Here is a 23,040-nt window from a genome sequence, read left to right as displayed (position 1 = left end):
CCTTGAGAGGTAAGCCTTTGGGAGACATTCAAGAACCAGGCTTTGGCACTGCCCTATCCTGAAACCCAATTATCTGTCAAGGGCAGGTGTAAGTTGGCAGTCTGGAAGGGTTGTTCAAGCCCGTGACTGCCTGCGAGCTGGAGCCAGCAGCTGCTGATTGATGGGCATGCTGAACACAAATCACGGCATGCTGAGTGAGGCTCTAATTTTGGAAGTCAGTGAAGGCACTGCCCTGCTGGCCACTCACCTGCATGCCGAATGGAGCAGCTATTCTCTGCAGGAGAAGCACCGCCTCTGCTCCTGAGCACTAGGGCATCTTCCAGGAGCTCAATCTTCTTGCTGAACTGCACTTCTAAAATGGGAATGACCTCTGGCATCTTGGCAGATATCAGCCGGTAAGCCACGTCTGGCTTCCCAATGAACCGCTGGCGTATGCTGACCTCATAAGGAGAGTGAACCTTGATATCATCAACATCTTCCTTCTCAAATCTGTGCAGGAGCAATGAACTGGAGTCATGGATTTCCAAACCAGAAACCAGGACAGTGAGGTTTCCCAGCTTGGAATGAGACTCTGTTCTCTGAGAAATAACAGCAGGGACCCTGATCACAACCCCTTCCTTTCCAAAGGGCTCACAAGTGGCTACAGAGACACCTTTGCTGGGCTTTGCTTCTGACGGCGTCTTCCAAAATTTAGAGCTAAAAGGCCACCAGGAAGAAGTCTCCAATTCTGTCAGCAATCTAAGGGAACAAAGAAAACACAGAAACCAGAGACTGTTAGTTTTAAGGTCTAATGCCTTTGTTGTTTTCAGAAGACTACTTTAATCTTTGTAGAGCATGTTACTATTTTATGGTCAATCTTTCCCAACAAGCACTCACAAAGCAGAAGGAGCAGAGTGTGGGCTGAGGTTGGGGTTATAAGCACACCTGTCTGGATGGACGCCTGCTAACCAAAGAGACAGCAAACATGTGCACATGACTCATGGTGTACTTTCCACACTATTCCTTGACCTGGAGAACTCTGACTCAGAATCCATCTAGGAACTCATCAACCTACCAGTCTCTACAGAGCTGTTTGCTACAGCTTTCTGCAGCATGTCCAAAAAAACTGGAGGCACATGTAGCTACCAAACACTTTATTTATAGTCATGGTAACGGAGAGATCCAATTCTTAATTCAATTAACTAATTGTTTGTAGAGCTGAGAAATCAAATTCAAGGCCTCATATACACCAGGCAAGGGCTCTTTCTCTAACCCACTTCCCAGCCCAATATAATTCAATTTTAGTACAGTCACTGTCTACTAGACTGCACGGCACAACTGGAAAACGGAGAAATAGATCCAGTGCATCCACAGAAGAAAAATGGAGTTAGGAAGGAAAAAGCAAATATCAGTAAGAACAAACAGCAAACTAACATAAGGCAGAATTAAAGAGTTAAACCAAACCAGGAAAGCATCAGTAGAAAAGCAAATGAACCAAGTTAAGAGACACATTGTCAGTTTGAACAAGAGGCAGCTATATCATGTCCACAAAACACTGTAAAAACATGAAAGAACAGATAGACAGAAAACAAAGAATTGGCATATACACATCATACACAGGATGCTAACAGAAAATGGATGCTACCACTATAAGAGAATCTACCCAACAGGGAGCCTTAACACTAAACATCTGTATGCCAAATAACATCACTTCAAACTTCATGAAGCAAAAAGTTGACAAAGGTAAAAAAAAAAAAAAAAAAAAAAAAAAAAAAAACCAGCCACAGTTGCAGACTTCAACAGTTACATTTCTTTCAATGACTGATAGGACAAGATGATAAAAATTAGTAAGAACTTGAGTTTTGGAGGATATTGTGGGAGCTCAGCCTGACTGATAACAGAATCAACAGCATCTGCCGATACACACCGCTCTCAACTGGACGCAGACTGCTCATGACAGAAAATGGAGCTAGTTGCAAAGGCATTATTACAAATCTGAAAATATTTGCAGATTAATGCGTTCTGAAGGACATGTATCAAAAAAACAAAAAGGAAATTGGAAAATATTTAAAGGGTTGGAGCAATGTCACAGTGGTTAAGAGCACTTGCTGCTCTTGCAAAGGACCTGGGTTTCTTTCCCAGGTAGTTTACAACCAACTGTAACTCTGGTGCCAGGAGATCTGACACCTTCTTCTGACCTCCAAGAGCACAAGTATGCATTTGATATACATACACAGACATAGATTTAGGCAAAATACTACTATATATAAAAACAAATCTTTTTTGAAAAAGAAAACATTTAAAGTGAATAACAATGAAAATACAACACACATGAGAAGCAACCACAATTCCACCTGAGAAACTTTAGTTTTCAACATGTGTATGTGTATATTAGAAAGGTTTAAAATTAGACAGTGGTGGCCCACACCTTTAAACCCAGCACCCAGGAGTCAGAGGCAGGGGATCTCTGAGTTCCAGGCCAACCTGATCTACAGAGTGAGTTCCAGGACAGCTAGGACTACACAAAGAAACCCTGTCTCAAAAAAACCAACAAATAAACAAATAAAAAGATAAAATAAAAAAAGATAAATAAATGAATGGTTTAAAATTAGTTATCTAAGCATCTACTTCAAATTATTTTAAAATGAAGACCAAAATATACACAAAGAAAGTAGAAAAGCCAAAAGTTGAAATTGGAGTTGGGGGGAGGGGTGGGTCCCAGGGAGCTGGTCTAGGGAGCTAGGTCAGTGGGTAAAGAAACTTGGCATCAAACCTGAGATCTGAGTTTGAGCCTTAGAACCCACATGGTGGATGGAGAGACCAAACTCCAACTGTCCATACAAACGTTATAGCATGTATGTGCCTGCACACACACAGAGAACAGAAATAACAAGTGATCTGTGACTTTAATCCTAGCATTTTGAAGGCAGAGGCAACTAAATTTCTATGAGCTACAGGCCCACCTGGTTTACAAAGTAAGCTCCAGAATAGCCTGGGAAACATAGTGAGACTGTATCTTAAAAGAGAGGGGGGAGGAAGAGAGAGAGAGAGAGAGAGAGAGAGAGAGAGAGAGAGAGAGAGAATACAAAGTCAGTTCTTTGATGTGACTTAAATACAAAATACAAATTACTAACAAGAAACATCAATTAAACAACAGAGAAAATATAAATTACTGACACAGGACTAGAAATGAGAGATGTTACTATAGAGATTGAAAGTTTTATGAACATTATTCCCAGTACCAATAAATCTAACAACTTACCTGAAATGAACAACATAGAAAGCCCAACCTCTGAAACTCTGGCAAAAAAAAAAAAAAAAAAAAAAAAAAAAAAAATATATATATATATATATATATATATATATATATATATATATATATCTTTAGAAAGAAAGCTAATCTGTAATCTGTAAAGATGGCACCAGAGAGAACAGCAAGCCCTGAGTGGTTTCAATGGTAATTCTGCCAAACATAAGGATCACTGGCTGTCTGTCCAGTCCTGCTCAGAGAACAATGCAAAGGCAGAACTGTTCACGCAGCTCCCAATCTGAGTGACACACACCAAGCCAGATTTGACAAGACATAAATCCCAACAGACATAAATCCCAACATAGCAAAATCCTTATTTAAAGCAAAAAAAAAAAAAAAAGAAAGAAAGAAAGAAAGAAAGAAAGAAAGAAAGAAAGCAAGCAAGCTGGCAGTGGTGGCACACACATTTAATCGCAGTACTCAGGAGGCAGAGGCCAATGGATCTCTCAGTTCTGAGTTCAAGGCCAGCCTGGTCTACAGAGCAAGTTGCAGGAAAGCTAAGGCTACACAGAGGAACCCTGTCTCGAAAACAATAACAACAAAAAATTTTTAAGAACCAGCATCATTGCTGGTGACATAAAGAATTACTGACCTGCATATCAGTGGTATGCATCCCAGGAAGATGGGGGGACTTAACATCTGAAAACTCATCAGGGTGATGCACGTCACTGACAGTGCAACAGGAAAGCCACACGCTCATCAGAGCAGCACAGCACCTGGAGAATTCCATCACTTCAACAAGCTAGAAGGAAGACTTTCTCCACAGAACAAAGGGTACCTACAAAAGACTTCAGCTAACAACATGCCTGTGTGTTTCAGAATGAAAGCAGATCCCTAAGTTCTCCAAGCTTTACAGCCATTTCTCAAGGTGACTCTGAAATATATTTGGTCCTCATCCTGTTTCCTAGGATCTCTACATCACGTACTTTCTACTTGCGAGCCTTCTGCTGGCCAGCAGCCCCTGAGTAGCTACCAGGTGGGGCTGGTCACTGCAAGACCAAGGGTGGACCAGAGGGTGGGGACCCTTAGCCTTATCTTATCCCCAAAGAAGGGCTGGAGGCTGAGTGGATCACCGATGGCCAGTGGTTTAGTCAATCATCCCCATGTAACTAAGTGTCCATAAAATCCCTAGATCCATGTTCAGAGCTGGATATGTGGAGGGTCCTGGGGGCAGTGGCCAGGGAGGGCATGGAAGCCTTGTCCCTTCCACATACCTGACCTACATCTCTTCATCTGTATCCTTGATAGTTATTCTCATGATTAACCAGTCAACACAAGTTTTGAGAGCTGCCTGAACAAATCAGTATAACCCAAGGGTGGGTCAAGGGAGCTATCCACAGCCGTTAGTGGTGGCACTTTCTGTAACCCTGGCACAGGTTACGAAGTCACCGGCTACCATGTTCCTAGACAGAAGTTCTAGGGGCTGCATTTTAATTTTTACCACCATCATGGCCTCTTAATACAGGTTAGAGACACAGGAGAGTACGCCAGAGTACGTCCACTTTACTTATGTATTACAGAACTGGAGTGATGACACGGTGGGCTTGGGGACCTACTGAAACAGGCATAAGCTACAAACATGTACAAGCCCCACTTCTTTAGCCTTCCACAAATGAAAACATGCATTTGGCTTTTTGTGCCTTAATTATTTAATTCAATAGCACAATCTCCAGGTTCATTTGCATTGCTACAAATAGCTGGATTTTGTTCTTTATAGCTGACTAGCATTTCACTGCACAGACCTAGCCTATTTCCCTTACCCATGTATCTGTGAGGATACTGTCTGCTCTGTCTAGATTATTCTCTGTTCGGAGCCCATTATGCTGACCACCATCTCTGTGTCTCTGTGACTCAGTGTGTTCACCCAGCTCTACTTACCACTGCCCAGGCATAGAAACGGCTCCTGTGACGTCTTGCTCTGGTCCTCCCCAACCTTGTCCTCATTCCCCACTCCTGGAATGGGGATGTAAGCAGCCTTGTGCTCCTACTGCTATGCCTTCTCCCTGACAAGGGGATGTGTCCTCCCAAGTGTCAGCCAAAATGCTCTCACCAGTTACTTCTACTTAGGTATTTGGTCACATGACTAAAAGTCACAGCTCATCACTGTTACACTCTTCTGTCCTTCCAATCTCCTTTCTCTTCCAAAGAGTCCAACTGCTACTCTCATGCCCACCTGGCTTCTGCCTATGAAAGAACATGCAGTATGTTTCTTTCTGAGTCTGGTGTTTAGCACAGCATGCTGATCTCCAGTCCCTCCATTTCTCTGTAAATGATACAATTTCATCCTTCTTTATCATTGAGTAATGCTCCACTGTAAGTGTGTGTGTGTGTGTGTGTGTGTGTGTGTGTGTGTGTATCTCACATTTTCTTTATACCACTGATTGATGGACACGTGGGCCACTTCCTAGTTTGGTTACTATATCACAGCCAAAAAGTGGTAAACAATAAAAACAAAAAGATACCAAATCACGTTTTTCCTTTATGCACAAATCCTTCCCTGTAAGTTCTGAGGCTGGAGGCCTCTGCGAGGTGAATTACAGGCACCATGGTGGAAAAGGAACCAAACACCCTAAGACCACAGAGCACTACTCTCCGACAGACACCCTCTGTCTAGTCTGCCATGGAAACAGGCTCTATGGTACTCACAAATAGGCATACACTGAAAACACAAGCTGTTGACACCAAGACATCTGGGTGGTGATGGAGTAGGCTCTTTAAGACTGAGCTGTCAGGATACAGAATAGACCTCAGAAAGAGTCAAGCCCTGAGCCAGCACCTGCTGTGATTAGCCCTGCAACACCGGAGTCTCACTTCTCTTTGACTCATTTGCTGAGTTTTCATGGAGAAGACAGAGGCTCGAATGTGTCCAGTGTGTCCAGATTAAACCTCATTTCCCAACAGGAACCAAAAGTAAACAACAGGAACTCTAACTTGGCAGACTATGAAATATGCTGAGCTATCCCCGAGTTCCCGTAAAGTATGTATCCATGTGCACAAAGAGGCAGAAACAGGCTAGGACACGGTCAATCAGAAGAGAAGATGTTGTAAAAACACCCTATTCCTGGAACAGAGAGAGTTTACTCTCCATATCCATTTTATAGCAGTTCATCCTGAGGACAAAACTAAGCAGGGGCCAGAGAGAACAGTTGCCAACTCTAAACACTGTGGACTCTGCTGTCTGCTCCTGTAACAAGCCTGACACAGGCCCATCTCCATGACATGGTCTCTGTCTTAATGAGAGAGGAGGATGTATCCACACGCTCTCTCTGAGCACATACACCCCTAACCATGTGTGGACTGTAGCAAAGGCCATCACACGTAAAAAGCACTTAGAGAGCCTGGGCACTCCACCACATAATGGATAGGGAGCACTGCATGCTCTTCACACACACAGCCCTTCATCTAGACAGAATGCATGTTCCTAGGCCCTGAGGAACACCAGAACAAAGAGCGGTATTAAACCTACAGGACCTGTGTTTCTAATACACATACTTATGATGTAGTTATTTACAGACCACTACTATTACTATATTACAATAGGAGTTATGTGAGGCGTCTCTTCTCAGAGCACCTTCCTGTGTTTCACTCTACAGCCTCTCCTTAGCATATCCAAGTTACGAGCACCACTACTCCTGCACATTAGGATCAGTATAAACCCAGCACTGAGACACCTACAAATATCTGATAACCAAAGTGGCTGCTAGCAACTGACGTGGGTAGTGAACAGTGTGGACAGCGGGACAAAGGGCTGATCCCATCCTAACAGGACTGGGCAATCGGGCCTGAGATCTTATCAGGCTACTCAGAGCAGGACTGACAACACATTTACCAGAGAGGTTGGCTTCTCCACCTAATATTTTCAGAGGGACTCTGGGATAACTGATACAAGAAAGCAGAACTGTAGACAAGAGGGTTGTAACATTTCCAAACTAAGTTCTGGAAAATAAGCATGGAAATTTAATATAAGTTTGAACTTGGTGTGCTGAAAAAGAGCACTCACAAAGATGGGCTTTGGGAAGAATGGCCTGGGAACACTGTTCAAGGACTACTGCTGAATACCACCACTTCACTGGGGACAGAGAGAGACAGCCACAAGACCGTGGAGACTGTTCTAGATACCAATGGTGGGAGAAGCTGAAAATCTAGGTGTAATAACAAAGGTAGTACCAGCATCCTCTAAAAACAGGGGTGGACTGTGGTCAGTGACAGAGTAGGCTGGCTTAGAGGAAGACAAACAAGAGCCTACACCCAACCTGGCACTTGGGAAGAGACACTGCTTAGCAGGGGCAGAATGGAGAGAGGAGAGCTGAGTCCTCCATGCCAAGGCAAGCAAGGCCGATGGGGTCACAGTGCAGGAGTGATGCAGGGACCCAAGATGACGGTTTACTGTCAGTCCAGTCCTAGAAGTTCCCTACACAGGGGCCCTGAGACAAATGCTTCTGACTAAAGACAGAGGATAAAGAAATCTAGACAAAGAGAAAACTAGGAAAGACAGGTCAATATAAAACAAACAAACAAAAAAGGCTGGGGGGTAATGGTGCACACCTTTAATCCCAGCACTCAGGAGGCAGAGGCAGGCCAGCCTGGTCTACAGAGCCAGTTCCAGGAGCCAATGCTACACTGAAACACTGTCTTGAAAAACCAGTAAGTAAATAAATAAAAATAAAGTAAAATACAACCAAAAGAGGCAACTGAAATGCAGAGATGAGAGAAAACAGACAGGAAACAGTGTTGAGGTGTGAGTCAAACAGCATGTGCAGAACAATTCTAATGCTCAGAAATTCATATCTAGTGTCCGGCTTCTGTCTGCGACCCAGAGCTGACCCTGTAACACAGCTTTCCATACCCAAATTCCTCCAGGAGAGAACTGGTCTCCCAGGAGTACTGACCCACAGGTTTGCAGGAGGGACAAGCCAAGTTAGAGACAGCAAGACCAGCGAACACCAGAGATAACCAGATGGTGAGAGGCAAGGGCAAGAACATAAGCAACAGAGACCAAGGCTGCTTGGCATCATCAGAACCCAGTTCTCCCACCACAGCCTGCCCTGGATACCCTAACACACGGGGAAAGCAAGACTCTGACTTAAAATCACATCTCATGATGATGATAGAGGACTTTAAGAAGGACATAAATAACTCCCTTAAAGAAATATAGGAGAACACAGGTAAACAGCTAGAAGCCCATAAAGAGGAAACACAAAAATCTCTTAAAGAATTACAGGAAAACATAATGAAACAGGTGAAGAACTTGAACAAAACCATCTAGGATCCAAAAAAATGAAAATAGAAACAATAAAGAAATCACAAAGGAAGACAATTCTGGAGATAGAAAACCTAGGAAAGAGATTAGGAGTCCTAGATGCAAGCATCACCAACAGAATACAAGAGATAGAAGAGAGACTCTCAGGTGCAGAAGATACCATAGAAAGCATTGACATAACAGTCAAAGAAAATGCAAAATGCAAAAAGCTCCTAACCCAAAACATCCAGGAAATCCAGGACACATTGAGAAGACCACACCTAAGATATAGATGAGAGTGAAGATTCCCAACTTAAAGGGCCAGTAAATATCTTCAACAATATTATAGAAGAAAACTTCCCTAACCTAAAGAAAGAGATGCCCATAAACATACAAGAAGCCTACAGAACTCCAAATGGATTGGACCAGAAAAGAAATTCCTTCCATCACATAATAGTTAAAAGACCAAATGCACAAAACAAAAAAAGAATATTAAAAGAAATAAGGGAAAAAGGTCAAGTAACACATAAAGGCAGACTTCTCAGAATTACACCAGACTTCTCACCAGAGACTCTAAAAGCCAGAAGATCCTGGACTGATATCATACAGACCCTAAGAGAACACAAATGCCAGCCCAGGCTACTATACCCAGCAAAATTCTCAATTACCATAGATGGAGAAACCGAGATAGTCCATGACAAAACCAAATTTACACAATATCTTTCCACAAATCCAGCCCTACAAAGGATAATAAATGGAAAACTCCAACACAAGGAGGGAAACTACACCCTAAAAAAAAGCAAGAAAGTAACCTTCTTTCAACAACCCCAAAAGAAGATAGCCACATAAACATAATTCCACCTCTAATAACATAAAAACAGGAAGCAACAATCACTATTCCTTAATATCTCTTAACATCAATAGACTCAATTCCCCAATAAAAAGAAATAGACTAACAGATTGGATACATAAACAGGATCCAGCATTTTGCTACATACAGCAAACGCACCTCAGTGACAAAGACAGACACTTCCTCAGAGTAAAAATATCCTGAGTGAGGTAACTCAGTCACAAAAGTACACACATGGTATGTACTCACTGATCCGTGGATATTAGGCAGAGTGTGGAATACAACTCACAGGCCACATGAAACTAAGAGGAAGAAAGACCAAAGAGTGGAGCTTCAGTCCTCCTTAGAATCCAAAACAAAACAATCAAGGGAAGTAGAGGGTAGGAGGGACTTGGGAGGAAAAGAAGAGGGGGAGGGGAAAAAGAGGGGCAGAATCAGGTAAGGGAGGAGATGTACAAAGGGTCAGGAAATTGAACAGAGGTGTATAGCAATGGGGGATTCTAGAACTGGGGGTAGCAACCAGAAAGTTCCAGGAAAGCAAGAGCCTCCCAGGACTCCACGGGAATGACATTAGCTGAAATACCCCACAAAGGGGAGAGAGAATCTGTCGAGACCATATTCAGAAGTTAGGCATGCCCCCGCCCCCCAGTTGAGGGATGGGGCCACCCACCCATCTCCAAAATTTTAACCCAGAATTGCTCCTGTATAAAGAAAATACAGGGACAGAGTGGAGCAGAGACTGAAGGAAAGGCCACCCAGAGATTGTCCCACCTGGGGATCCATCCCATATGCAGACACCAAACCCAGACACTACTGCTGATGCCAAGAAGTGCCAACCATTGGACTGAGCACAGGGACCCCAATGGAGGAGTTAGGGGAAGGACTGAAGGAGCTGAAGGGCCTTCATCTGGCATCAGTGGGAGAGGAGGCCCTTGGTCCTGTGAAGGCTTGATGCCCCAGTGTAGAGGAATGCTAGGGCAGTGAGGCAGGTGTGGGTAGGTGGGTTGGGGCTCACCCTCATAGAGGAAGGGTAAGGGGGGATGGGAGAGAGGGTTTGCAGAGGGGAAACTAGGAAAGGGGTTAACATTTGAAATGTAAATAAATAAAATATCCAATTAAAAAAACTGAAAAAAAAAGTGAAATTAACATCTAACAGAAAGAAAAGAAAAGCTCAAGAAATACAAACCAGAATGAAAACGAAAAAGAGCAAAATGAAGAGAAAACACAAGACAGCTGATAAAGGAGAACAGGCGCAAGGCGCACACACAAAACGGGAGCTCCCAACGGGTTACTATTTTAGAGATGTGAAAAAGTTACCAAAGAAATGAACATTGTAAGGTACACACAAAACCAAAACCAAAACCTATTTGTTGCCATCAAAGCAGATCACCACCAGGAAGGGACACAGATCATACTCATGACCTGAGAGTTGGAGACATGACTAATCAGCACACAGGAACCACAGCATTAGCAGAGCAAGACGCCTCCCTCAGGCAGCCCATCCCTCATCACATGGACATCTGCCCCCTACTTTCTATGAACCAACAGAATCCGTGTGATGACAGGCAATGGCTCTCTGAGATGAGTCCCACACAGTCGCATAATAGGTACACAGCCTTTTCTCTAGGTGCTGGGAATGTGCTAACCATGAGACTGTCCAGAGGACACGCAGCCTTCCCAGTAGAGGCAGAGAAGACCTTGGAGCCTTGCCCACCTGTCAGCCACATCAAGATCGGACTCCATCTTCTCCAGGCCCCTCAAGACGCTGTCTAGCTGCTCACTCTGGTGTTCAAGGACCTTCGCTGTATCTTCCATGCGTCTCTGGGAACTCTCCATCAGTCCCATCAGCTCTTGCCCCCTGGTCATGGGGGAGGTTGTGCTGGCAGCAGTGCCTGGCTGGGACAGTAGGAGCTCCCTCCAGAAATGTTCAATGATGTTGAAGACCACATTTCGACTAGGCCGAAGTGAGCTGAACCAGTGCTTAGCCTGGCCCTTCTCCAGGACTGTGATTGCACTGAAGATAAAGAGAGATGTTTCTTTCCTAATCTCAGTGATACTGGAGAGGGGCAGGCCCACAAGGACCTCTTCAGTTTTGTCCGCACTGAACTTCAGTGAATGAGGTGTCAGGGTCAGTTTTCCAGGAACCCATTGCTTCTCAAGGTCCAGATAGTAGGAACAAGGCCAGGAGTGGACAAGTACATCACTGCTCATCTGTACGTAGGTGGCTGGGCTGCACGGAGGCTGTAGTAACTGCTTCAGAGAAAAAAGAAGCAATTAGTAGGCCTGTGAGGCTGAAATGTATCGTTTCTTTTCAATTGCAGATAGGAGGAGGTTGGCCTGGAGAGAAGCTGCAGCCTCAGGGAGCTCTAGGCCCTTCCCAGCGAGTCAACAGTAGAGAGGGCTGAGACCAGAAGGAAACTGCTTGTCCCATCACTCCCTGCATGAGACCCTCCATTCCTGTGCCCACTAAGCAAACCGTGAGGACAGCAAGCACCAGAGACAAGGCCCCAGACCCCTACCATGCACAGGACCTTGTGGCTGTGATATCCCTATAACTGTGTATCTGTACAAGGTCCTCCTAAGAGTCCTCTCTGAATTCATTGTGAACGTACCCAGTGGTTTACTGGAAAGTCCACACAGTCATCATCTCAGAGCTAGAGTCACATGTACAAGGATGCGCTTACATATAGACAGGTGTTGTTATGTGGCCGTAAGTAGTTCAGTGTGCTGTTTCATTTTCTTCTGCTTCTGTCCCCCCCCACCCCACCCCCGCCTGCCCCCAGTAATGAGACCCAGGCACATCTAGGAAAGCCGTTTTCCACTGATCTCTAACCCCAGTCCTTGTTTGTTTGTTTGTTTGTTTGTTTGAAGTAGGGTCTCACATGTAGCTCAGACCAGCTTTGAATTTGCTATGCAGCCCAGGGTGGCCTCAAGTTCCCATGCTTGGCCAGTACTAGAAATATTGACTTGTGCCATCATACCTGGCTGTTTGAAATTTCATGTTTATAGTTATATTCACCAAGGCAGTCTTAAGTCATGATGACGGGTTTGAATTAACCCTTATAGGATATGTTGCCCAATCCTCTTTGTACAGGTAGCAAATATTAGTCAAGAAAGGAGGCTCCACACTGTAGTCTATGGTACTGTCTGGGTAAGAGCTAGGCCTGGCAATGCCCAGTAAAGTGTTCTGTCCTGCAAAGTACAGAGCAGAGCTTTCCCCAGCTCTCCTTGTCCTTGTATTTCTCTGAGTGTGTCTTTGATTCTGTCTCTCTCTCTGTATATCCTTCTCTCCCTTTCACCCTCCTTCTTCCTCTGTGTCTAGTCTGTTTCTCTCAAACACACTTTTCTTATGATATGACTTTACTTCTTAGGAGAAATATCTTAGCATGATCCCTCAAATACTGAACCCATCTGTAGGCTACAAGGATACTGCTATCAATCACCAGGGAGATGATAAGGCCCTGATATGCAGATGTCTCAATAGGCAGAAAGCATACAAAAGGTATCACTGGCAGGCTCCCTAGCTCCTGTGATGTGGAGTCAATAGGAAATTCATTCATTCACTCAGTGAGTCACCTCTGAGTGCTAAACACAGCACCATCTGGTCTAGACCTACAAAAGCACAATCTGTGTCCAAACAAGGCTCCTGAACAGACTGCACCCCTGTGATGGGATCTCTCCAAGCATGAGGTCTCCCTGAGAAATGTGGGCTGGGCTGCTACTTTGCCTTCAGACATGTGTCACATGTGTCATGTGGAAGTCTAGAGGTGCAAGGGCGTCGATGCTGAAGGCCAAGTGCTCCCTCTTGTCTGTAAGGAGTGCCATGGATTCAGGGAGCAGCAGTGGGTGCAGGAAACCTAAGAGGTTCTGGCCTTCCCATCACCTCTACTCCTGCTCCACCTGGGCACCAGCTGCCCTAATCAGAAGACCTGTGTCTACACAAACCACCAGGTCAGGAACTTTGCAGCATTAAGACTTCAGTGCCACCATCATAAATCCCAGAGTCACAAGCACTCAAGTCTGCAGGCACAAGGGAGCATGCACTTGGAATCCCCTGTCTGCTGCAAAGTTGTGCATCTATTCCCACACACTGCTGTGAATTGGGCTATGAAGGTCCACATAGCACTGCTGACACAAACTACAGCTGGAGAAACTACACAGGCCACACTTTCAGGCTCACCACAAGACTGGAAAAGGTAACCATTATGCCAGATGTGAAAATATCAATGAAAAAAAATTTTAAAAATCAAGGATGCATGACATTTCCAAAGGATACAGATACTTTCTGAAACAGAGCTCAATTCAAAGAAAATCCATGGGTTGCCTATAAAATAATTCAAAATAAAATCCTAAGGAAATACAGACAGATAGTAAAATGAGTAGAGCAATTTATTATATAGATAAGAAATGTGATAAAGAACTAGGAAAAAACATATGGGTCAACTAGAAATCCTGAAAGAAAATCATAAACAAGTATGAAATAAATAGCACCATAATAGTCTGGGATAAACACAATTTCTGAACTGAAGACAGTTCTTTTGAAAGAATTCATCAGACAATTATAAAGAGTAAAATAAAACGTGGCTCTGGAAAGATAGCTTAGTAGTTAAGAACACTTACTGTTCTTCAGGAGGACCAGAGTTCAGTTCCTAGCCCACAACCATCTGTAACTCCAAGTCCAGGAGGTCCAGATGCCTTGGCCTCAGCAGATACTTTGTGTACACACACACACACACACACAGAGAGAGAGAGAGAGAGAGAGAGAGAGAGAGAGAGAGAGAGAGAGAGAGAGAGAGACAGACAGACAAGACAGAGAGACAGAGAGAAAATGAACTAAAAATAATTGTTAAAAAAAGAATGAAGACATCCTTTGAGACACATAGGAAACCATTAAGGAAACAAAGAGTTGCACTATGGGAATTCCAGAGAATATAAGGAATAAGATACTAAAACTTTATTTATTAAAGTAACAGCTGAAAACTCCTGAAGATTTTTATCTTAGTCATTTGTTCTACTGCTATGAAGAGATACCATAATCAAGGTAACTCTTATTAAAAATAGCATCTAATTGGGGACTTGCTTACAGTTTCAGAGGTTTCATTCATTACCATGGAGGGAAGCATGGCAGCACACATGGTACTGGAGAAGTAGCTGGGAGCTTTACAACCTGATTCATAGACAGACAGACAGAGACAAAGACCGTTACAGGCTTTTGAAACTTTAAAGCCCAGCCCCAGTGACACACTTTCTCCTTGTTAGGGCACCTCTACTCCAACAAGGCCACCCCTCCTAATTCTTCAAACCTTTTCAATAGTCCCACTCCCTGGTGACCAAATATTCAAACACATGAGCTTATGTGAGCTATTCTCATTCAAACCACCACCTCTCCCCTTGCCCTTCTATGGTGCTAACGAATACAGGGTTTTGTTCATATTAGGCAAGTAATCTACCATGGAGCTAGATCTCCTACCCTGAAGCTTTCAATGGGATGTGGATATTCAGATCCATGAAGTTCAAAGAATTCTCACAACAAGATTCTCCAGGGAATATAAAAGTTAAAATGTCAAAACTACAAGATGAAGACAGAATTCTCAACTACTCTACAGAAATGGACAAATAAACTCGTTCATAGAGAAGCATTTCTGAAATATTGTCTTAGTCATTCTTTTTGTTGGGATTATATGGGATTTGTTGCCATCAACCCAACCCATAAGAAATGCATTATGGGAATGGATGAATACAGTGGTGTCTGGGGAGCCTGAGGGAGGAAGGCTATGAGTTGGAGACTGAAGGCATACTTTTCTTAGCTATTTTATTGGGCTCTTATATCTATTACCCTTCCAACCCTTAGTCCACCCTCATCTCTGTTAGAGGGGAAGAGGGAGTATCAATCTCCTTAGACTACTTCCTGATGATCAGGGGCATCGGGTTCCTTGGGGGAAGTCCAGTCTTTGTCATCAGGATACCCAATTTCTTCTGAAAACCAAACCACAACAGAGAACAGGAGCAGGAGAAGCAGCAGCCGGCCTTCGCTTTTACTATCCGGTTAGAGTTGGTCTCAGACAATATATGTACAAACAAGCAGACATAATAAAGAAAAGGAAGAAAGAAAAGATGAAGAAAGGCAACTTTGTGTCACGATTAATATATACAAAATGGAAGTGCCAGGTAAAAACGAAACGGCGATTTGACTTCTCTAATAACCTAGCTCAAGTTCTTCACAAACATATCCTCGAGCTTTTCTCCATGACAGCAGCGAGAGCAGACCCATATTTCCCAATACGTGTCTATGGCTATCACCAGTCACTCCTACACCAGCAAATCCCAGCTCCACCAGCTCCAAGACCAGAGGTTAGGATGTTCCTGGAAGAAAGTTGCCCAACTAGCTTTAAGAAGTTTGTTATCATCGCAAATAAGAGAAGAGTACATAAAGTTATTTTCTAGAAAAGGATTTCAGAGATAACTCCAAGTTGCAGAGGACAACTAGGCCCTATGCCAAGCCTGAGCCAGGCATCCTAACAACCTGTCCTTGGCCAGACCAAGGGGAACCACCACGTTTAAAACAAACAAAACACCTCGCATGCTTACCTCAGGAAGGCTCCATGAGAAACAGCCTGATGTCACTGGAAAAGTGGGGGAGATTTTCTCAGCTGCAGGAGACACTTCCTTCTGTATACAAGGGTGCTTTGTCTTTCTGAGGGAGGGGTTTAGCAGGCAAGTCTACATTATGAGCCCCTCCCTGGCACACCAGGGCCACACCAGTGGCAATGTCTTCTACTTGGATAAACCTCAGTAAGTCGTAGGCAACAAATCCCTGAACTAAGAAGCCCATGCCTAAGCCTTCCACCATAATGCCTGGAAATACAGGAAGCAGGTGCAGATACCTGCATGCCTCAGAAGACCTGCCTATACGCCATAAGACTAGTGGTCACAAGCTAGAGTACATCCAAGCCATGCATGTGACCTCTAAACCCTTGAAAGCTATTGGTGGGGCTGGAGCAATGGCTCAGCTGTTTTAGAACACTGGCTGCTCTTCCATAGGATCCATGTGTGAGTCTCAGTTTGAGACAGTGGCTCGTGACTGTGTACAACTCCTGTCCCAGGGGATCTGATGCCCTCTTCTGGCCTCTTAGGGTACTGCATTCATGTGGTACACATTCATGCAGGCAAAACACCCATACACAAAATAATAGCTTTAACAAGTACAGGCATGCACCTCTCAGAATTAGGGGAGCCACTTTAGCCTAGCCACAGTTTCCAGGGCTATGGTAATTATTAAAGGCAGGGAGCCACACAGAGCACTACTCAGCTTCTGAAGACAGCCTTAGCTCATTCTCCCAGCTGGAAGGGGCTTCCCATCAATCAGCTGTAAGCTAACATGTCCAAGAGACAGTGCCTTGTTCAATGTCTGGGTCCAGGTAAGGAATTCTCCTACATTACTCTCAGTTCTGCAAACGTGTGTGTGTGTGTGTGTGTGTGTGTGTGTGTGTGTGTGTGTGTGTGTGTGTTGGGGTGGGGGTCTTCTTACACACCACCTAGTAACTGTTTCTAAAGTGGACACCAGGTAGATGTGTCCAGCCTACTTCCACTGCAACCTTATCTACTTGAAGATAGTCTGTTCCTAAGCCAGCCTTCACTTAAATGCCAACATCAAACCCAGGCTACATGTGACCCACTGCCGGTAAGTCAGGGTCTACCATCTTCTCAGATTGGATTCAGTTTCCCAAACAGCTTATACAACTCAGAAACACTTACGTTTACTAGTTGATTATAAGTTGTTAAAATGGATGCCAATGAAAAAATGTACAGGGCCAGGTATAATGAAGGGCAAGGCTTCCTTGGCCTCCCTGGAACTTCTGAGCATTAGCTATTACGAAGCCGACCTCTGTGGCAGTCTACCCATGGAGGCTTCATTTACATGCGTGTGACTGATTCAACTAGTCATGGGTGATCCAGTCAACCTTCAGCCCCTCTTCCTTCTTTGAGGCCTGGGAATAAGACTGACCTCCCTATCCTCTGAGCCTGCCCTGCATTTTCAATGACCAGATCTACCCTGTACCTAGGGACTGCTAGCCCACAGAAGACACCTCCCTTCTGGAGACTTTAGGAGTCATTTTCCAGGAAACAAGACAACACACTGCTTCATTGCTAGACACCACAAAAAGTTTGTATCAGCAATCACCCCTGCTCCACAAGGCTGCTCATGAGCAGAGCACTGGGAGGTGCTCCATGAGTGGGCAGTGAAATTATCCACACTTTCCCCAGAAAATCCCCACACCTAGCCGCGCAGCCGCAGTGGAAGCTCACTGTGGTCCCAGCTGCGGCTCCTCTGGCTCCACCACAGTTTTATGACTTGGGAAAAGTTACCTCACCTTCTGGACCTCTGTTTACCCTCTGGTAAAATAACTAAAAGACCTCAAACTCATTCAAAGATTCACAGAGAACCAAAAGCAGAGGAGAAGAACAACAAGCACTTGTCATTATGACATGACAATGAGTATGAGCGTGGTACCCAGGACTGAGAACTTCAAAGGAGAAACATGTGGCCACAGTTTTTCCTACCACAGATTTCCAGGATGTCTTTTCCAGAAAGCCAAAATAAACAGATATTAAGTGGAAGGGCAGAAAGGAGAAAGCTGCTCCCACCCATGTGGCAGAAGCTGCCCACTCATGGTTAGACCCCATGACCTTCCTATTGCCTAGACTGACAGAGTCCCCACCACGTCCTCAAGGGGCTCCTGCTCCCCTTGAAGCCAGACCCTTTGAGGGTTCTCCACCCAAGCCCCCCTCCTCAGCATCACTGACCCACTCTTCTCTACACCAGGCCTATGAACCTGGCTCAGAGGCCGCGTAAGTGCTTTAGGCTTAGGCGCCATGAGTCTTAGTCACTGTCATTAACAACCACAGGTAACACATAACCAAGGGGTGTGGCTGTGCCAACGAACCTCACCTACAATATTCTGGAAACTGGACATGGGCTATGGGTTGTAGCCAATCCCATTTACTCTATCAGCACAGAAAGCACAGCTATCACCTTAAACAGAATTAACAGACGTTTCTTCTGGAGCCATTTTGAGTGAACAGGGTCCAGCAACACAGATTTAGGTTACCTCAAATTCCATGTTCCAAAGTAGAAGCAGTTTCATGAAGTTTTATAGAACAAAGGAAGCCGTAAGTCAAGGCAAATGTAAAAATGTGTCAGTGGACTCATCAGAGAGGCGGCTAGAGCAAGATGAAAAAGCTTTTCTCTAAGCCTCAGATGTTACCTGACGGCATCCCTATCTGGTGGTCTGTTAGGTGAACCGATGCCAAAGGTTTTCCAACCTCTCCATGTCACTACAGTTTTAATAAGATACTACTTATCAGGAATTCCCCTTGACAGCTTCATTAGTTCACAAGCCTATTATAAATCTCCTAGTTAAGCCAGGTACAGTAGCAAACACCTTTGATTCTAGCACTTGGGAAGTTGAGACAGGGGTAGCTCTGAGTTAGAGGATGCTTGGTCCACAGAGTGAGTTCTAGGACAGCCAGGACTACACAGAGAAGCCCTGACTCAAACAACAACAACAGTCTTCAAGTTAAAGCATATACATACCCCCCTCAGATACCATCATCCCTTCCAGTTGCTGCCTCCACTGTGAGACCCAAAGGTCTAAGAGTCAAGGCTGACTTCACCCAATCATATCTGCCAAGTCCATGAGCTCCCAAGGCATCAACTGAGACTTCTGGTTGCCTGATGTGTATCTTTACAACACACCTTACAGGCATCTCCAACCAGCCCGGCCCCATAACCAGCTCCTTGTTTGGTCTTCTGTTAGGTATCTCATACTGTTCTAGGTCCTGGCTATATGTTCCTTTGTCTTTCTTTCTTCCTTCCTTTCTTCCTTACTTTCTTTTTAAAACAAAAATTCTGTTGGAACCAAGACTTTCTGGAACCCTCTTCCTCATCCTCTTAAACCCATAGTAAATCCTGGTATAACAGACCTGATAGAACGCAAAATATTTTAAAGAGACAACTGTGCCTTATAAGTATTAAACAAAGTATTTCAAGTATTTGAAGTATTAAAACAAAGAACCCCAGGGAAATGGGTATCTCCCCAGGAATCTCAACCTGAGAGAAGGAAGAGGCACCAGCCAGAAGGGGGCCTGCCTCCCAGAAAGAGATGTCACATAATTTTAACAATTTGTTAGAGCACCTTACAGGAGGAGACTCAAGTCCAGACTAGGATGGGTTAGAGGTGTGTGGCCACACCTGCACTGCTGAGGCATGCAAATCCTCAGCTTCTATTTAATCTCACCTCAGGTTCTCTAGCTCTCTGTCCCTCTCCCAATGTGATCACACTGAATAAATCTTCTTTTTTCACTTTTAGCATGGCTCTTTCAGAACTGGCTTGAAGCAAAGGTCAGGATTCCCACTTGACAACAGTGACTGCTGTCTACAGTGACACTACTCTCTAGCACAGGGTCATCCTTTCTTGGCATAGCTCCTCCAGGACCTTCTCACTTCATCCTGCCCCTTTAGTCTATTCACCATCAATGAGTCAGGAAACAGAATTATAAAATGTCATGCTTCTGGCCAAAACTCTTCTGAGTATGCACCCCGGGTGGGGGCTGGGGAGGAAGGCACTTGTTTGGCATATGGGAGGCCCTGAGTTGTGGGAGAATGGGGGAGAGCCCTGTGAAACAAATATAAAAAACCCATACCCTTCTAACATAGTGTAAAGTGCAACTCCACCCACTCTAATGGGCTCTGAGCGTCACTGTGCTGTCCCTCTCTTCTGGCCACCTCAAGGCTCCTCATCTCCTGTCTCTGAATTGCTTTTCTACCTTAAAGCTTCTTCTTGAAGAGCACCTTTACCCTTTCTAATGCCCACTACCAACCACAGCACTCCATCCCTCAGAGAGCGTTCCCAACGTAGCTCAACATGTGCACCAAAGGGTGACCTTCCCAGAACCGAGTCTTGTGTACACTCCATGGGCGCCCAGTGTACATGCAGTGAATGGGCCTCCAGAGATGCTCTGTTCCTGAATTCTTTGTGTGGTACCTGCCTTTGTAAGGTTGTAACTTGCCTCCACCAGGATAGGTACAGAGTAGTAACCCTGAGAGGACCCTGTGTGAGAGAGACAATTACTGTGGGAAGTCATGGCAGGCAACCCCTGGGTGTCAAGTCAATTCACATCAATGATGTTCTTGGGGAACAGGCCCACGTCACTGTGACTCCTAACACACTGGGATTGGCATAATGGGTCTCTTTCAGCATTTCCATCACACATGTGCCCTTGAGTAAAACTCAATAGCAAGTAAACAGTCTATTTTTAGTTAATTTCCAAAGTAACAGAACACGCAACGTTTTGCACACCTTCCACTACAAGGCTGAGCGGGAGAACAGTGGGGCAGTGTGTCCGAGCGGGGGCGGCAAGACTGGGTTTTTCCATTACCTGCCCTCCTGCTCTATGGCAGACCCTCTTTCCACTCCCTCAGATGTTCCCATCCCCACCCTGGGAGGCTCAGGCATGCTGTCTGAGGATGTTTCAAGCAAACACCACAGCCTAGCTGCAGGGCATGCTCTAGAAATTCGGACAGAGAAATGAGACCGTGCAGTATTTCCACCTCGCCTCCAGGGTGCCAACTCCAATCCTTTCCTGTTTTCTTCTGGGTGGCACTGCCCAGGATGTGCAGTTTCCATAGGTCTGTGTGGGCCGAGGATGTGCATCACCAGCACATCCCAGTTGGAGGTAGGAGAGGCAACTTCATGGGTACACACCTGTTTCAGGCCTCTCGCCAGGACTCACATAATGGACACTGTTACTAACACCCAGAGGCCAGCCATCATGTGAAGACCAGGATTAAAGCACTAACTACCCAGGGCACAAGAGTTCATGTTCCAGTTACAGTGTTATGGGCTAGGTTCCCCCAGAGATCTTGAGAGCATATACACCTGCTGGCCCTGACCTCTTGCTCAGGGACACTGGTCTCAGATATTCAAGTAAAGAAGTGATTCCTATTTGGGTTTCATACTTTCACAGAAAAAACAAACATGCTTTATCTGTATACTCTCATGTCCTGGTCAGTAGAGAATTCTGGAACCCTAAAAGGGTCCTCATCAGTGGACACCAGAAGAAGAATGTCCTTAGTTCAGTTCAGCTCTGACAATGTCTGTCTTAAGATCACATCAGGACTCAAGGTTGGGGTTCTGTCTCCCAAGATGTCCCTACATCAGTGCAGATGTAAGCCCAGTTGTAGCACCACTCTATAAATCATGGTTCCAGAGGTCCTTCTTGAATTAGATTTCCCCTAGAAGCTCATATTACACAGAAAATCACCAACTTATATTTACTATTAAACTATTACACATCGTATAAAAAGAAGCGAGAGACCAAGTCTGAGAAGACCCAGCCCTCACTCTCCCTAAGCACATAGGATCCTCTGAATGAGTCTTCTAGGGGTATTATGGACACTTCATTATGTGGACATGACTGATTAAACACTGGCCACTGATGACCCACTCAACCTTTAGCCCTAGAAGCTCAGGGCTGGCCTCAGAGTCCCCACCTTCTGATCCTGCCCAGGTCTTTCAGTGAACAGCTCCATCTGGAATCTTCCCTGCTGAGGGCTGTTGGATGGTGTTGTGCTCATTATTATGTAAAATGGCATTTGTCAACTCAAACTGTCCAAGAATTTTAGGAATTGTATGCCAAGAAGTAGATTAAAAATCTAAAATAATGTTTCCAAATATAACAAATATAACATGCTGCCAGTGGAGAAAAAGAAGGATGAGTGCCCCAGGGAGAGGGAGGAGATAACAGGGATAAAATGTATAAACACATGTATACCTGGAAAAACTGGCTCAATACCAGATTTAGTGATTACATGTGAATGGAATTTTGGGTGCTTTGGGCTTTTATTGTTGTTGTTATTGAAATCTGGCCTCTCCCCCCGCCCCCCTTTGGAGCTAAATCTTGATTTTGTGGTTCACATTGGCCTAGAACCTCGGATCTTTCTGTTTCAAAATCTCCAATACTGGGATTATAGGTGTGCACCACGAGTCCTGGCATGGGTAAATGTTTTTCTTCACTTGAATTTCTCTATGAGCTGTCATCTCTACCATGACCTAGCCGCAACAGAGTTCCAGACTTTGACCACAAGAGTCACAGTTAAGTCCACAATGGGTGAGTTAGACCAAACAATCCTCCTCCTCCTGTTTCTATCCTTCCCCTCTTCCCAATGCATACCTCTCTACCTGAACCTCAGCATCTTCCAAAGTCATTTTTATCCTTTTTAATTTTTCCCCGTTCTATTTCTAAGTCAACACCACAATCCTTGGAAAGGTTCCTCCACAACCTATCCAGGACACTCGGGACCCACACCCCGCCCCCGCGGATTCTGACGGCCGGCTCCGCGCCCCACCATCCTCTCAGGACCCAGTCATCCTTTGAGGTTTGCGACTTATGTTCATCTCCTGTCTCGGTGGCGGGCTCGGGTACTGACTAGCTGCGCGTTAGCAGCTCACCTGAAGCAAGAGGAACGCGCAGAAGACGCACTGGCACGCTCCACTGGACCACCAAACAGAGACGCCAGCAGCTGGAGAGCGGGTCAGACACTCGGCGAGCGCTTGTGCGCCTGCGCGGGAGGGCGGGACCGCGTAGGTGCGCACGCGCACA

The 23,040-nt window shown here is 45.0% G+C and overlaps 1 protein-coding gene across 2 annotated transcripts in view; it reads right to left on the bottom strand.

The window, feature by feature from the left end:
* Snap47 (synaptosome associated protein 47) overlaps nt 1-23,034 on the bottom strand; it is a 43,592-nt gene extending 20,558 nt beyond the window's left edge. The window contains exons 1-3 of one of the 2 annotated variants that reach the window (XM_034506350.2): nt 22,890-23,034; nt 11,093-11,628; nt 248-738 (exon numbers count right to left, since the gene is read on the bottom strand). In XM_034506350.2, coding sequence (XP_034362241.1) covers nt 248-738; nt 11,093-11,589 — 988 coding nt within the window. In that variant the 5' untranslated portion in view covers nt 11,590-11,628; nt 22,890-23,034. Of the gene's footprint in view, nt 1-247; nt 739-11,092; nt 11,632-22,889 lie in introns of both variants that reach the window. The other variant, XM_034506351.2, reaches the window with a different exon arrangement.
* Nucleotides 23,035-23,040: the final 6 nt, after the last annotated feature.

The sequence above is a fragment of the Arvicanthis niloticus genome, chromosome 6 (assembly GCF_011762505.2).
Source record: "Arvicanthis niloticus isolate mArvNil1 chromosome 6, mArvNil1.pat.X, whole genome shotgun sequence".
Classification (NCBI taxonomy): Eukaryota; Metazoa; Chordata; class Mammalia; order Rodentia; family Muridae; genus Arvicanthis; species Arvicanthis niloticus.
The sequence above is the reverse complement of the archived record's forward strand: the minus strand, read 5'-3'. Positions and strand labels throughout refer to the sequence as shown.